This window comes from Aspergillus mulundensis (assembly GCF_003369625.1).
Source record: "Aspergillus mulundensis strain DSM 5745 chromosome Unknown scaffold_0, whole genome shotgun sequence".
NCBI lineage: Eukaryota > Fungi > Ascomycota > Eurotiomycetes > Eurotiales > Aspergillaceae > Aspergillus > Aspergillus mulundensis.
Genome location: NW_020797888.1, coordinates 5,071,718 through 5,087,834, shown reverse-complemented (window position 1 = coordinate 5,087,834; position 16,117 = coordinate 5,071,718). Strand labels below are relative to the sequence as shown.

The following is a 16,117-nucleotide window of genomic DNA, read 5'->3' as shown; positions in this document are numbered from 1 at the left end:
ACCACCCAGCATTACCATATATATCATGTGCAGGTTCGCCTTCGCCCACATCCTCACCGATACCGTTTATATCATTCCTCGCTCGTGGCCGCGGACTCTGCAACAATCGATCGAGAATCAACCGGCTCCGACTAGCACCGGGCCAGATCGCCTCGAGGTCACCCAGGAACGTCAATGCATTCTTTACGTCCGGAAGCAAGGCCGGTGATTTCTCGTCCTCCGTCATGCTGAGGAGCAAGATACCGGATATGGTGAGATATTGCACGCAGAAGGCCAGGTAATGTGACGGCGGGACTCGCTCGCGGATCAGTTCGGCGGCCTGGATGCAGCTGCGGGCGGCGTTGATGCATTCGGCAGAGGGGTTTGCAAGGGTTGGGGAGAGGGTGTGGAGGAGAGACGAAGGGGACGTTGTAGTTGGGGAGTAGTGGGCTGCAAGGGGTCTGTATCCAGCCATAAATGTGGTTAGTAGGGGAAGCGTACCTCAAGTTAAGGCAAGGTAAGACAAACCGATAGAGATTCATAATCGTTCCCGAATGCAATATAAAGACAATAACACACATCGTCAGATTCGGCCCGCTCTGCGTCAAGTTTGCAGAGAAGCGGATCTCATTGGGCAGCTTCTGCAACCACTCGTCTAATTCGCGGACGAAGCCGTCGAGTGTTGGAAGGAGATGGGTCCAGTCGTCAGAGAGTGTAGAATCACGGCCGCGGATTCGATTGGAACTGTAGAATCTGTGCACGCGCGCCGCAATTCGGCAAAGTCGCGTAAGTGCTAGGAAACCGGTCATTGGGGATGAGGTCGATGATAGGTGGCTGTTGATTGATGGCGCTGGTGGGATCCCGTGCTCGAGATCTTCGTTGGAGATGTCGAAGGGAAGGTCGCAGCAGCAGTCGGCTTCGTCAGTGGCCATTGGGCGGCCGAGGCAGATGGACATCAGACTATACGTATTTTGGTCAGTGGATGCGACACTGGGTAGATACTGAGATAGGCGTACCAGTCAAGTGTAAAGACACTCCACCACGTACACCTTGCAACCTGTGCCTCGACATATTCGGTGGGGCTCGGCGTGTCTATAGAGAGCCCTTTCTGCTCTGCTTAGTATACAGCATGGACATGACCTAGGTTGAGCAGGGCAGGTGACATACCAAACTAGAAACATGCAGTCCTAGATCCTGCGCAAGCCTTACAGCCTGCCCTGCGAATCTCCAACTCTGTGAGAGCGTATTCCACCCAGCTGAACAGAGCGCCAACAACCCCAAGCACTGCACCTGTTCCAGAAAGACCTCACCGGAAGAGGCAAAGTGCAAAAGAAGAGCTTTCTGGTAGTACTCAATCCCAGGAAGGGAGGACGATCCAGGAGCTCTAGGAAGCAAACTCGAAGCACAAGCACAAACTGCAAAGAATACAGAGAGGAAGCCACGTCCGACAGCCGTATCTCTCTTAGCACTTGTCCTGGCACCTGCATTCATGAGGTGATACCGACGCATGAAATCCGGTTTGTACAGGATCGGAAACGTGTAGTGCAGTTGGTCGAAGTAGATTCCGACAAGCAGGTCTGAGACGTACTGCGGTGGGCGGGCGAGATCTTGCGGCTGCGGGAGATAGGGCAATTCCGGCCAGACTTGGCCTTGGATGAAGAAGGGCAGGCTGATTTCGTTGTTTTTGTCAATGGAGCGAATAGGCTTGGATGCGCCGCCGGGGGAGAGGTTTTGGACGGCTTCGATCATCATTTTGTTAGTCGCGCCTCCGATGTACCTGCAAGTACACGAAGTTGTCAGTAAAGGTCCTGTTTGGGTGAATAGTCTGAGCCCACCTCAGCCGCCCATACGAGTCCGCGACCATATGGCCTACTGCATCAACTGGCGTCGGATACGTCTGCGTATCATGCCCTTGCATGTTCCCCGAAGACTCGGAAACAGCACCCAAGCCAAATCCAGGCGATCTATCCGGTACCTCACCTATATCTGGAATGTCGATGACGGGGTCTGAATGAGGCAGGGCAGTCTGCTCTTCATGCCGCGCTGGCGGGATCGAATTCGATATTGAAGCTGCACCCGAAGACTGAATTGACGTCGACCGCTGGGCCGTGGCGATGCAGTCGGAGAGTGTCTTGGCTAGTCCTTCGAGACGTTCACATAGATTGTCCATGTGTTGGCAGCGTTCTTCGAAGGAGGCGGCATACCTATTCAACTCAGTCAGTCAAGCGAACCAAGAATCAAGTAGGCGACGCACCGCCGGCTGGTCGAGGCATTGTCGTTGCTGTCCTGAAACTCGCAGATCTGCTCGCGGGACTGGCAATTGTGGCAAGGGTCTTCGCCGTCGCATTTGATCTGCTGGGGTCAACTATTGCCTCAATGTGTAGTAGGAGTGTTACCTTCTTCCTGCGACAAGATAGACAAGCCTTCCATATGCGACCTGAGGTGCCCATAGTTTTAATGATGATAGCTAATCGACGCACAGAAGTGTAGGAGTTGGAGAAGAGAAGAGACAAGAGACTAGTTTAGTCCTGTTGGAGTCATGCAGTTGCTCTTGTTCTGTGGAGACGCCCGAAACCTTCATCTTATCTCCGATGGTTCTTTCTTATCTTAGACTGCATTTCTATTGCGGAGGTCATGTTTGTAATTGAAATCATTTGCCTATGTCATTCAACCCCTAGCTTTGTACAGAATCCGCCGGTATGTCATTGAGCACTCCGCGGAACTCAGCAAGGTTCCTGCTACCAGTGACCAGTTTAGTTCCCCAATATATCGTTTATTATCAAAGTCTTCGAAAACATAAAATGAGAGCCAGATAAAAAATGTGAGCAATTGGAAGCCCCAGGCATGAATATTGCAGATTTATACCGCATCCTGGAGAGCTTTAACAGCGAGTGCAGTCGTAGTTCCCCGATTCCCAACCGTCTTCTTATCAGTTGGAAATACATACATGGCAGATGGCTCCCATCCTCCGTCTTCCTGCTGCATGCTAGCCAGCCTCTCTCGATCTAGATGATTCCTGATCCCAAGCGAATTGCAAGCAAGGAGGCGCATCGCCAAACAAAAGGCGTCCCCGTCAACACCAGTCCGTTCAACAAGGCGCGCTCGAAGCAAGGCTCCGAGCTTTTCTTCCAAGCTCGGATCTTTTGAATGGAGGAGAAGCCGACTAGCGTAGTAGAGAAACCACTCTGGGCTTGCATAATACCGTGTTCCGTATATGTATGCCCTGTTAAGGAGGATATGGTGGACCCAGTCCAGTGTTTCTGGGAGCTCATAGCCGCGCCCATACTTATGGAGAGCAACGAGGACATTTAGTGCGATGATTGCGTCCACCCTGGGCCTGGACTTGTCGAAATATACCTGATTACGTTAGCGCTGATTGGGGGGACTGCCGCTTGCGGAAGAAGAGGTACCTGAGCAAGTCCGTCCTCATTGACATTACCCAGCATTTTGTCAAGGATCTGGTGAGCTATCTCTGGCTTGTAGTCTATGGCCACTAGAGCTAGCGCTGTTGTATCCATGTCGTCCGGATACGTCTGGCTCGTGTACTTTGGCTTGCCCGAGAAGAAATTCCATAGACATGGGGGACGGCGCAAATCCACAAGGCTCCTGCAGGAATAACTGGTCAGTTTCAGACAGTAACCACAGGTTTGGGATGACCTACCAGTCCTGCAATGCCTCTAGAACAAGGAGCTGGGCATAGTTTTCCTCAATGGAGTCGCCTTCCTGGGTAGTCGAGTGCAGTTTCCCAGCATTCTGTCGAAGGAAGGTAAGGCCTCGTTTGACAGGATCTTCGATGAAGTTTAGAAGTTCTCGAAAGACGACGCCTGCATCTGTATTGACTGTCCCGCGCAGCCCCAGAGACAGAGCTGCCAGCACGTTCTCAGGCCGGTCATCAATAACAAAGGTCCTCTGTGGCAGAGAGCGCGTGGACCGAACTACATGCCGGTAGAACCGTAAGCTTGGTTTGCGAAGACCAATCATCCACGAGGCATATACACCGTCGAAAGTCCTCCAAAAGTCCTCGTCCCACCGGTTACGCAGGGCGCGATATTCGGGCTCAGAAATATTCGTTACAAGAATGATCTCGACCGCGGTAGTCCGGCGCTTGATGGCATGGAAAACTGAAAGCATTTGCTGGTCATATGTGAGAGACTCACGGAGATCAGAGACGACTGCTTCCAAGTCCTTCACTTGGAAGCCGTAGAGATCTGCCACTTGGGTAAAGCATTCTTGCTCGGTAATCTTGCCCATCTCGTACTCCATCCAGATGGACGACGATAGGACTCGGCCTAACGTCACGGTCGATTCACTGGTTGTCAACGTATAATCTTCTGGTGGATGCACAAAAACACCCCCTAGATCCACGAGGATGGTCGCTTTGGGAGGCTCAACCTCATTGTTTGAGTCCATACTGCGATTGTCTCGCTGTAAGCAGAAGGTAGGCTTGATGGGGAGAAAGAGAGCAGTAGACAATCAAATCAATACGGGAAGCCGAGGGCAGCCGGGCGTCTTGGATTACTTAAAGGACTGGTAGCATTTATTCATTTTGCATTCTTGATTATTTCTGCTTCTCTTTTCCTCACTCTCATAACACACCCCGACCTCCTCATGGGCATCAAGGACAAATCAATCTACGTCACGCAATGCAGCAATTCTAGTCGATATCTTGTGATTGGCTACCTGGCATCACCTTCAAGCATCCGATTCCGAGGCTTCAAGCAAGCGAGGATCGCGTTACACAGAAGAAGAAAGTGCATACAACAATCTTGCACGAAGGAAGCATGTGCATACAAAAACCTTAACCACGTCATCCATCATATTTGTTTTGCGACGTGGGAAAGTCAGGTCAGGTTGGGTTGGATTCCACTGCTTCCTCACGGCCACTGGGGGACCTTGAAAGTCTCAAGTTCAAGGCATCTATAAAGGCGTCACCAACGCATGGAACCTTAACAACAGTCAATCTATGCAGCAACCAAAATGGCCAAAGACGTTCAAGCAACCCTCAACTTCATTCCCGCCGACTCAGCCACCCGAAGCATGACCGGGACGGCTGACTTCTACTCACACGCAAGTGAGAAACGAGTTGTAACGATCCATGACGTTCGCGGTCGACAGGACGAGTTCAGCCTATCCAACAACGGCTTCCAATTCACCACCCACCGAAGCGTATATCTCCCCGTTCTCGATCCCGCAGTCATTAAATCAGAGGTCTATGCGGAGACAGCTGAGCTTTTGAAGAACAAGTACCTCCGCCCTCTCTTTGTCTTGCTTGTCTATATTATAACTCCTTTTGTTGCCTAGGGCTTAAGAAATGGCAGTGTGGTCCCTCCTCCAACACACGTCAAAGTCGCTTCCCACACCATTCGCTCGGCCCTTAGCGATCTGAACAGCGAATATACAGGGACACCCGGTCCCGCGCGAGCTGCCCATCTCGACCACACCGCTGCGGGCGCCACGAACTATCTCTACGAGAAACTCCCGTCCGATGACGCCTCGCGGCTCTCGCGGACAAGGTGGGCAATTATCAATGTTCGGAGGCCCATGAAGCCCGTTAGACGAGATCCCCTTGCTATCTGCGACGGCAGTACATTGCAAGAGGGTGATTTACTGCCCATTCGCATGGACTACTCGGCCAATGCTAGGGCCAGGGGCGGGAATCAGAGATTGAAGACCACGGTCGGATGGGAAATTGCCATGGCTAAATATAATGAGAGGCAGAGGTGGTATTATCTATCCAACATGGGGTTGGCGGATGTGCTTTTGATGAAGATTTTTGATTCGGCACCTGCAATGGCCAAGGCGGTTGCGGTGCATTCATCATTTGAGGATCTCGATGAGAAGGATGGAGAGGTTCGAGAAAGTATTGAGTTCAGGTGCTTGGTCTTCTGGGAGAAGGAGTAAGCTGAGTTGGCTTGTACGGCAACTGACACAATCAAGGAATGCAATGCACTTGGGCTTTCCTGAAGGAGTATAGACTTGCTATTTCCCGTTTACAACCCCCCTTGCCAGCAATGATCTTCCGCAATAGCTCACTGCGTCAGCTAGAGCCTCTGATTTCTGCTACGTGGAGTTCATTCAACGGGCATCCATTATTAGGGCTATGCAGGCATCATAGCAGGAATTGAGTGTAGCCGATGCTTCTTTTCAATTAGTAGCAGTAACCTCTGTTAACCTCAAAATGCTTGCGGATGGCGCACTGTCTTGTAGATGTTGACTGACAACGACTCCTGCACATCTCAATCCTATTGTTTGAACAAACCCTTTCTTAGAGCCGGGTGACTGCCGCACGGACTTCAAGCGGCAGTCAGGAATAGCATCTGCAGAAGTTAAAGATGATCACACGACTACAACCCTCAGGACTTGCTGACATGACAACAAACTTGTGATGTAAATGTCCCCGGACTTCTGGACAAGGTAATTGTTTTGTTGATTCAAATTATACTTTCCCTGGAACTAGGTAATCTGGTTTTTAAAGTCACACGGCAGTAAACATGCAGCTTTCACCTTCTGGTAAGATGAGACCTCAGAGATCAACCTGCGGCATTCCCCATCTTGTTAATGTGCGCATTCCCCTCCACAGACGTGTAAGTTCGCAGGCCCTTGGCATTGGGCAACTTCCTTGAAGTGGACTAGATATATACTGTCTGTTTTGCTACAGCAGGGTGATCCCTAGGCAGACTCTCAAATACACATCGAGACTTCCTCTTCCCGTGCACACCAATTCTCGTCATGAGCTTCCAGTTCTCTCCGCGGATCCTTCCCCAATCATGGCTCTTTTGGAGTGCGATCTGCGCTGAAACCACGCTCGCTGCTTTTGCAATCGTCTTGACCCTGAAGCGTTCACTCACGCGCCGTGTTGTCAACCTCGTCCTGACCCTATTGGTATGCACTGAGATAAGCCTTCTGCCTTCTTTAGGAGGCCCGCCGGTCTTGAAAGGCCTTTTATCCTTTTTCATCCTGCTCAAGGCATGCCACCTTGCCAGCATCTTCGCCGTAATTGGAATTGAACTCCGAGACCATATCGATTACGCAACACTACGCAATTCTCGAATCATCCCACAGCTCCTGGCAGCGTCCGGACTGGTATTCAGCTTCCGTGGCATCGGCACACCATGGGAGATCAAGATCCTCAAGGCTCAGGCTCAGCCACATGCTACTCCTCCGACTCGCTCACGCTGTTTGCTTCGTCGGGCAGCGAGAGTGCTCCTGCAAATCTTTGCCGTCGACCTAATCTTCTTCGGCTACATTGATAGCCACCAGCGATGGAAGCCGCAGGTATTTGATTTTGAAACAGAATTCCTTGGCCCGAATACAACAGCCGAGCAACTCATCGCACGCTCTCACCTATGCATCGTCGGTATAGTGGGCCTTGCGATGCTGATTGACCTGGCACACGGTCTTCTCGCCATAACGTTTATTGCTACCGGCCTGACATCCTGCGCGCAGTGGCCTCCAGCATTTGGGCGTATCAGTGATGCATACACCGTTCGCCGATTCTGGGCGTAAGTACCTCCCCCCGCAAGCGCTCTCTTCAAATAAGTACTGGCGACTGATACCCAGTAGCAAAACATGGCACCAATTTCTCCGCTGGCCAACACTATCCGTGTCTACCTGTGTGCGCCGCCATCTGCGCCGCGTCATTCAACTCCCACCCCTAGCAGACCAACTCCTCTCTCTTATAATGGTCTTCAGCCTATCCGGCTTCTTCCACCAGGCGGCAGCGGTATACACCGATGTTCCAGGGAGTCTGGTAGGGATATCGTCATTCTTCATGATATCGCCATTGGCAATGCTGTTTGAGGAGGGCGCTCAGCGGGTTTACTGCGAGGTCCTGGTCCCACGCTTGGGATGGCGAGTGCCGCGGCACTGTGGATATCTATTGGGATATCTCTGGACGTATCTGTGTATATACTTGTTTGCCCCGTGGTTTCTGTTCCCGATATTCAGACTGCCTCTGGATAGAGACCACCTGGGTGATTATAGCGTGACGAAAGCATTTGGGGCGACTGCTACGGGTGCATTGATTGCTCTTGCAGGCCTGGGGGTTAGATATGCCTCCTGGTAAAAAGGAGAAGCTTGATTATATAACTTTCTTGCCTTTGAACTGGTAATAGAATTTTATCTAGAGTACCAGTGTAGTTTCCTGTCTGCCCTAGCCCAGCGAAGCATTGCTGACGATACGTACTAGACCGAGGTGATTGGGTCCTGGTTGGCATTATCTGTCATGATATGATTCTGTATATCCTCGCAAAGGCTTATGATTTGCCAGGCAATGAGGAACCCCCTGAATGGTAGTTCTGGATAATGTAGCTGTTTAGGAAGTTTCTGTGGCCCATGAACGATGCAATGTGGAGAATATAGCTTTGACCTGACCAACTGTCTCCATTTTAGTATTGCCCTTGAAACATGCGACTTATGTGACAAGACAGCATGAGTCTCTACCAGTGCGTCATGCGCTAGCTCAATCGCGAGAAATTGGCAAGTTTTCCTTCCCGTTGTCTTTTGAGGTATAGTTCAAAGACGTGGTATCGCCAATGGGAATGCTGGCCACGTATCCGAGGCAGGCCAGGGCACTCCGCCGACGGTCGTCCAATGTGCTGAAGTCATACAGGCGCGTGTGATGGATAGCTAGGCCGTTGTCTGTCATGTGGGCCTGGATGATGCGCGCCTTGAGTCCGTCGAAGCACGACAGCACGTTGACCTATTGAATAGAAAGGTATTCTAGAACTTAGTAGTGCACTCCATTGCGAGAAGATCATCCCTACCGGCATCACTTGGTGCTTTTGCAGAGCCTGGACTCCAAGGCGCGTGATGATTATTGTCAATACCTCTGTGCGGAGAAGAAATTCGGTGGGAGAGGAGTGTTGGATCATGGTACAGAGGACATGGGGCGCACTATCCCCGAGTACGTGTTTTCTCCGGCAAAAAGCATTTCGGATGTCTGTTACCCAGGGCTCAATAGGGGTGTCAGTGACATTGCCGAGGCACCGGAAAGTCTCGTGGAGGAAATTGTCGTCCCAGTTAGTAGGTCAATGATGCTCGTTAGCGAGGAGTCACAAAGAGCTGATAACTGTTTCGCATGTTATCTCACAATCTTATCCACTCAGATTGGTTTTTGAGAGTCCCAACTTTCTCGCCGTTCGAGAGAACGCGATCATACATCGAAAACTCATCCATCATCGACAAATGCACTGCGTCTCCCGAGTCGATATCGTCTGGGTGGACACTCTTCCAGTCCTTCTCCCCTTCTTCCATTACGTCGGCTGTCTCTGGGTCGCGGAGGTCTGGATGCTGGTTCTTGATCTGAGTTACCATCAAGGACTAGTAGAAAGAAGGACGATGAGGAGTTTCAGGATCAGGGATACAAGGTAGCATATCTTTGATGATCCCAAGTTCACTGCAAAGATTATCGTCCAGCTTGCGGACTCGCTCTTTCTGGAGTTTCTCAAAGATCTCTCGAAGATCTTGGTGGCACGCACGGCGAACGCTGCTATGCTCGTCGCTGGCGTTTGATGTTTTGTCCTTTGATTTGAAGGTTCCAACTCATCTTGTAGCCAGTCGTGCTGATAGTCTGAAATGGTTGTTCAGTGGATCGGGTGGAGTTGTTGTATAGGATACTGACTCATGACCGTGGTCTTATTGGAGTTGAAGTGAAGTGACGGAATGTGAGTCCGGAGATATCTTATCTAGGTACAAGTGACGCGGTCTATTCAGGCCTAGAAGAACAAAATAGGGAGCTATGGTCCGGCTGATGCCCCCGAGGGTACGGAAGGCTAGGGATTTCCCTCTGGGATTATCTCCAGACTAACTGGTCTGACCATGTCAGGGAGCACCTAGTCGACCAGGAAGAAACACTTACGTTGTGGTTACTGTTTGTATGTCTGGCGAGGACGGTGGTGGAATGTGAATGGGAATCGTGGCAATACCCTAGAGATGAGTCCACGGGTATCTAGCCATCAGCATAACTAGGATAATCAGTTTGTGGGTCATATAACGAGAAACTATCTACTCATTACATGAGTCTGTACAGGGTAGACCAGCGAAGAACACAGCGTACAAGAGCATATTAATACCACATCCTCGTCTTCTTACTGTAACCAAGGTGTCCAACCTCAGTACAAATACCGGAACGGCTTCTCTTCAGCAACCTCACCCTCGCTATACACCTCGTCTCGCTCACTTTCCTCGTCCATCTTCTTATTCAGATATCTCAGATAAGTCCGCAGAGTTAGGGCGCAAATACACCCCATCCCCAGAATCGCCAGTTCGGCCCCAAACGATTTTACATAGAGCGGCCCATACTTCGACGGAAAGATATATGAGCCGGGAATGCTTCCGACATTACCCATCGCGTTGATAATACCAATGGCTGCTGCCCGCTTGGCTGGGGGCCTGGGGATGGTACTGCTGATCCAGGCGAGCATCACGAAGCCTGAGGCGTATCCGGCTGCACAGAGTAACAAGGTTAGCGAAGTGTGTTTTATACATAGAAGTCAAGGCAGACGCACTCGTCATCAAGAACATAGACACGTATCGCGGTGCAGTGGACTGCGTCGTCATTGCGATAATGTAGCCCACGATACAGGCTGCTGCCGGGCCAAGATAGTGGAAGAACCGCTCGCCTGTTCGGTCAGCGTGCCAGGCGTTGGGGAGGGCAATCAGCACGGCCCAAATCCAGGGAGGCGCAGTGAGGAGGAGAGTGGTTGTTGTGCCGTAGCCAAGGGACTGGGTGATGGTTGGGAAGAAGTAGCTAAACTGGACGGGGCGTCAGTATAGTCATGAGTGGAAACTGGGATGAGGCCAGGCTTACGCAAAGGCCCATAATGGTGCAGTGATACGAAATCCCAAGTAGCCAGACCTTGGGGTCAACGACCGCCTGCTTTAATCCAGTCAAAGCATCACTTAGGGTTGGTTTCTCTGGGCTCGTGTCAGTCCCAACGTCAAGGTCAAGCCTAAGCTGGGCGATCTGCTTTTCCCTCGCCGATAGCCAACCCGTTGTAGATGGATAGTCAGGCAGGATAAAGCCTGCAATGATTGCACAGGCAACGGTAATGACACCCTCCAGTATAAACAGCCACCTCCAAGCCCTAATCCCGGCAGTGCCTTCCATCCTGCCTAGGATCCCAGCGGCAATCAAACCCCCAAACGCCTGTGCGACGAGGTTTCCAACATTCAGCAAGGTCACCCTCAGCTGCATCTCCCTTCTTGTGTACCATCTCGACAGGAAATAGATACTCCCCGGGAACAGCGCCGACTCAGCACACCCCAGGAAGAAGCGGCACAGAATAGCACCGGTGGCATTATGGACCCCGGCCGTAGCCGCTGATATGGCGCCCCAGAGGGCGGCTGCGGCGCAGAGATACCAGCTTGGCCGACGGAGAGTGTTGAGGAGCATGTTCGAGGGGATCTGGAAGGCAATATACCCGACTAGCAGAATGGAGATGCAAGTCTGGTATTGTACATCTGTGAGGCGGAGGTCCTCCTCGAGGCCTTTGAGACGGGCATTGGCGAAGTTGTTGCGGTCGATGAAGTTGAGAATGAAAAGGACGATGAGGACGGGGAAGACGCGCAGGTCGATTTTCCAGCGGAGGGCGCGCTCATCTTCGGCTGTCCAGGTGAAGGAATTGCCGGGCTGGCCTTTTTCTTCGATGCCGGGCATGGGGGCCTTGGGGTCGACTTTGTCGGCCATCATGGAAACGAAGTGCGGTCTCCTGGTATTCGGTAGGTGGTGATGGATAATCCACGGCGGGGACAGACGGGGCTCGTTTTAAGCTGGCTCGCGAGTGATGTTCTGGGGAAGCGGATCTCGGGGTAGCGAGGCTATCAGGACTGGTATCAGAGAGCCTGTTATCATCTTGTCAAGTTGAGGGAATACTACCATCCCTCCTGGTGTATAGTGTAGGGGAGTGTTATCAACCTCGGGAGTGATAGTGCAGGGATAGAAAGGTTCTCCTCATTCTTGACCTGATTCAGTCTAGGCCCACGGGCCGGGATCCGACGCTCAGCAATAATCCTGGACAGACGAGTCACGTCGATATCGATAGCTCTAGGGGCAGGCCTGGAGATATCGACATATTCATGATAGGCGGGAGAATCTGGGGTCCTTTACGTGTACACGAGAGGGCAAATCAGTGGGGATTAACCAGGTTCAGATGAAGACAGTAGACCTGTTTGTACTGGTTGGAGTCCGCACTATATCAGAATAAATTGTGCCTGATAAACCAGTCGGAGGTGGGTTGCAGCATCGTGGCAGGCGCACCGAAGTAGATGGGACGTGGTCCGGCCGTACAAATATACTAGGCAAGAAGATACAGTTCAAACAGGTGGAACCTTGAGAATAACGCCAACGATTATCAAGTACTACTCCATCAAGCGCTGAAAGGAGCATCCTCCTTGTAGACATCGTACTTATACGCACTCCCAACGTGGTCCTCACGCAGCCTGCTCTGTCCCTTACCATAGAACTTCTCTCTCGCTGTGGTTCCGGCTGCATCAGGCTTTGGTGCATATAGACCTCTCTTCCGCAACTCCGGCACAAGCAGATCAACAACATCCTCAAACGTCCCCGGCGTGGTCACATACGCCACATTGAATCCGTCAACATCAGCAACGTCCACCCACTGCTGCATCACGTCTGCAACCTGCTCCGGGGTGCCAATAGCTACAGGGCCCAGGCCACCGATCGATGCCATCTCGCCAACAATTCGGGGTGTCAGCTTAGGTAGGTCTGGGGTCCTGGCAGTAAGCATCTCCGCGACCGAAGTAACCTTGTGCGCCTCGAGCGAGTGTTTCTCTGGATCGATTTCCTCGTCTAACGGCACCTTTGAGAGATCAATGCCCGTCCACCCGGAGAAGAGAACTAGACCGCCGATTGCGGAGGCGTATTTCTTTGCGCGCTCGTACTTGGCTTTTGCTTCTTCCTCTGTGCGCCCGATGAAGGGGGTAATGCTGGCGAAGAACTTGATGGAATCGGGGTCACGGCCGGCAGTCTTAGCCATCTCACGGATCTTTGCGACGCGCGGGGCGAGAACCGAGGGGCTGTGTGCTGAGACGAAGATTCCTTCGGCGTGAGTAGCACCGAATTGGGATCCGGCGCTGGTGAAGTTAGGTAGAAGCTCACTATGTACTTGAATGATTGCTTACGGTGAGGTACCCGCTTGGAACAGGAGCGGCGTCCGCTGCGGACTAGGATCAACGATGTGCTTGCTTTCGAGGTGGTAGAATTCGCCATCGTGCTTGATGGTCCGGACTTTGGCTGGGTCTGTGAAGACGTCGTTGGCCGCGTCTTGGACTATGGCATCTTCTGCCCAAGAGCCTTCCCACAACCTACTATTGTCAGAAACAGTAAAGAAGTTGGCTTTGGGTATTAAGCACTCACTTATACAAGACCCGAACATACTCATCCGCCTGCGCATACCGACGGTCATGGTCTGGGGGCTCGTCCAAACCAATCGCCTTGAATGCGCCTTTCTTCCAGCCGGTGACAATGTTCCACCCAATTCGCCCCTTTGTCAAATGGTCTAGGGTTGATAGCCGTTTCGCAAGGAGGAAGGGTGGCTCGAAAGAGGTGGATGCCGTAATAGCAAATGCTAGATTCTTGGTCACAGCAGCCATTGCTGAGATAGGCTGCATAGGAACTGGATTAGCATAAAATCCTGTCGGAAACAGCTAGAGATACCCACAATAGAAGGATCAGTCATGGGCCATTGCGCCGCACGCCGGACACAGTTATCAATCGAGCCTTCGTACGTGTCGTGGCCACCGTACGTGTCCGCCAAGAACAGCGCAGTAATATCTCCCCTTTCGAGGATCTGGGCTAGGTTGGTCCAATACTCAAGCGTGCGCTTTGTGGGAGAACGGTCCTCAGGGTCCTAGGAGAGGCAAAGGATTAGCAGAGCACAAATCGCAAACGTCGGACAATTTGCCTCTACGCACCTTCCATTGTCCAGGCGACATATGCCCGACCGTTGACATTTCAAACGCATTCAGAATAATCTGTTTCTTTCCGCCATTGCGGGTAGCTGCTTCCTGCAGCTCTGTCATGGTTGGCTCTGCTCTCTTGCAACAAGTAGAAAAGGCTGCAGTGCACTTTGATGGTTAAGTAGCTTATCAGCGGATTTCCCTATCAATGGCAACTCAGTTCCTTTAAGCTTCCGTACACACAATTGCCTGATTCAGGTTGTACAAAGTTCCTGTCGGATCTCACCCAGTTCCTCGGCCGGATCACGGCGGCGTTGTCATGGGCGTACGCAAGCTACCCACTAGGGCTATGCCAGGCGTAGGTGTCTGGTGTGTTTCCCCGCCTGTAGTTCCGCCCCAATGCGGGTTACCTGGGCATATCTGGACGTCTGTACAGGGATAGGGGACTGCTTCACGGAGGGATCTCCGGCCATGCCGTGCACTCGCCTCTGGATGGCGACAGCGGCAGTCTTCCTTGTAGGAACGGTTTTCGCAGAGAGGTATGGCCAGGATAACCAATAGTCGCAGTTGTTGATGCCTCATCAAGTTCGTAGCATATAAGGAGTCCTTTAACTCCATTCTTTCCTCGAAAAGCCCTAAGGCAGAAGTAGACATCACCACAATGGCTACCACAGTATCGACCATTGTCCAGCAGGAACACGTGCACACCCTGAGCAGTAATCTCTCAGAATATCCCCACGAACAGGAGAAGCAGCCAGTGCAAGTCAACATCCAGCTCTTTCAAAAAGCCCTACTTTTGCAAGCTGTAAGAGAGGCATACACCCTCGTCACGGACCATGAGGTCCCAGCCCTAGCACACCCAGACGAAATCTTGATCAAAGTTGCCGCCGTCGGACTCAACCCCGTTGACTGGAAAGCCCCGTATGTATCTTCCTTCTCTCAGCCCATCGATTATACGTCAAGAAGCTCATGCAAAACCGGGCAGTGCCTTCAACTTCGGTATTCCCGGGTTGCCCTGGGTCTTCGGGCGAGACCTAGCGGGAATCGTTGTCAAGACATCATCATCTCATAGCCCGTCTTCTTGCATCCAAGTCGGAGATCTCGTCCTCGTGCCTTCGACCGATTACCGAGATATTCGGAAAGCTGCTTTCCAGGAATATGCCGTGGCCTCACAGCATAACGCCGCAAAAATTCCACAGAACATCTCAATTCACCAAGGCGCTTGCGTCGGGGTAGCATATGTCGCGGCGGCCCTCGCGTTGGGCGTTTGCTTTGGCCTGGATTTCTCAGCTGCGACAGCTGCGGCCGGTCCCAACCTAGTGCATATTCTAGGAGGAATCGACAAGAGCACAGTTCCAGAAGATATTGCGGGAGAATGTTTCCAGGTTGGCGAGGCGCAACATGTCAGGCAAGGAGAGTGGATTGCTATCTGGGGAGGTAAGACCTGGCCCTGGCCAACGAGTTCTTCAGATGTATACTGAAACCCAATTCGATTAGCCTCCACCACAACAGGATACATTATGACCCAACTCGCCAAGCAGTGCAGACTGAAAGTCATCTGCGTAGCCGACGTCAGCCGCCACGGAAGGACGCTCCACGAAGCCGGGGCAGACCTGCTCGTCGACCGGTTCGACGAGAAGCGAGCGATCGAGATAATACGCGGCGTAACGGGAGGGCGTCTTCGGTATGCGCTGGACATGGTTGGACGCGAGACCGCCACAATCCTACAGGAAGCTCTCTGCACAAACCCTGACAGTCCGCAAGCACACCTTCTGGGGCTTACGGGGATGCCGAAGGAACGACACCCGCGCATTCGCTACCACTCTGTTCCAATTAAGCTCTTCCATATCTGTGAGCCCGTAGCGGAGGGACTCATGCGGTGGCTGGAGTGTTTGCTTGAAACTGGGGCTCTGACACCGCCGGAGTTGATCGTGCGGAACGATGGGCTAGCGGGGGTGAATGATGCGTTGAATATGCTGCGGGACGGGTCGGCCTCTAATAGAAGGATTGTGATTGACTTGGATGGTTCTGGTGATTCGCGGACGTGAGGATAGACGAAGTGTTCGAGTTCTTTCAGCGTTTGATGTTTGATGCAGAAAAATATATTTCCGCTTGTTTTGTGAGCCCAAGCCCAGTTAACCAAGTTTGTCAGCAACCACGATGCAATAAAGCCAGTGAGAAATGCCTGGCCTTGTATATCTATGAAGCCTGGGGTATA

At 52.0% G+C, this 16,117-nt stretch overlaps 6 protein-coding genes across 6 annotated transcripts; 3 read left to right on the top strand and 3 right to left on the bottom strand.

Moving 5' to 3' along the window:
* Positions 1–158: 158 nt before the first annotated feature.
* On the bottom strand, positions 159–4,389 carry DSM5745_01395 (uncharacterized protein; the record flags this gene model as incomplete). The annotated part of the gene is made up of 8 exons (XM_026743411.1): positions 159–939; positions 996–1,087; positions 1,147–1,756; positions 1,815–2,183; positions 2,234–2,331; positions 2,845–3,336; positions 3,390–3,585; positions 3,641–4,389. 8 exons carry the CDS (start codon positions 4,387–4,389, stop codon positions 159–161), a joined length of 3,387 nt encoding a protein of 1,128 aa, XP_026609256.1.
* Positions 4,390–4,956: 567 nt separating this feature from the next.
* DSM5745_01394 (uncharacterized protein) lies at positions 4,957–5,880 on the top strand (the record flags this gene model as incomplete). Its single annotated transcript, XM_026743410.1, has 2 exons — positions 4,957–5,250; positions 5,281–5,880. The coding sequence occupies 2 exons, from the start codon at positions 4,957–4,959 to the stop codon at positions 5,878–5,880; spliced, it is 894 nt and encodes a 297-aa protein (XP_026609255.1).
* Positions 5,881–6,708: 828 nt separating this feature from the next.
* DSM5745_01393 (wax synthase family protein) lies at positions 6,709–8,044 on the top strand (the record flags this gene model as incomplete). The annotated part of the gene is made up of 2 exons (XM_026743409.1): positions 6,709–7,481; positions 7,543–8,044. The coding sequence occupies 2 exons, from the start codon at positions 6,709–6,711 to the stop codon at positions 8,042–8,044; spliced, it is 1,275 nt and encodes a 424-aa protein (XP_026609254.1).
* Positions 8,045–10,091: 2,047 nt separating this feature from the next.
* DSM5745_01392 (uncharacterized protein) lies at positions 10,092–11,668 on the bottom strand (the record flags this gene model as incomplete). Its single annotated transcript, XM_026743408.1, has 3 exons — positions 10,092–10,426; positions 10,488–10,734; positions 10,790–11,668. The coding sequence occupies 3 exons, from the start codon at positions 11,666–11,668 to the stop codon at positions 10,092–10,094; spliced, it is 1,461 nt and encodes a 486-aa protein (XP_026609253.1).
* Positions 11,669–12,347: 679 nt separating this feature from the next.
* Positions 12,348–14,022, bottom strand: DSM5745_01391 (LLM class flavin-dependent oxidoreductase; the record flags this gene model as incomplete). The annotated part of the gene is made up of 5 exons (XM_026743407.1): positions 12,348–13,074; positions 13,123–13,305; positions 13,358–13,605; positions 13,662–13,850; positions 13,915–14,022. The coding sequence occupies 5 exons, from the start codon at positions 14,020–14,022 to the stop codon at positions 12,348–12,350; spliced, it is 1,455 nt and encodes a 484-aa protein (XP_026609252.1).
* Positions 14,023–14,560: 538 nt separating this feature from the next.
* On the top strand, positions 14,561–15,947 carry DSM5745_01390 (zinc-binding alcohol dehydrogenase family protein; the record flags this gene model as incomplete). The annotated part of the gene is made up of 3 exons (XM_026743406.1): positions 14,561–14,820; positions 14,885–15,336; positions 15,397–15,947. 3 exons carry the CDS (start codon positions 14,561–14,563, stop codon positions 15,945–15,947), a joined length of 1,263 nt encoding a protein of 420 aa, XP_026609251.1.
* Positions 15,948–16,117: the final 170 nt, after the last annotated feature.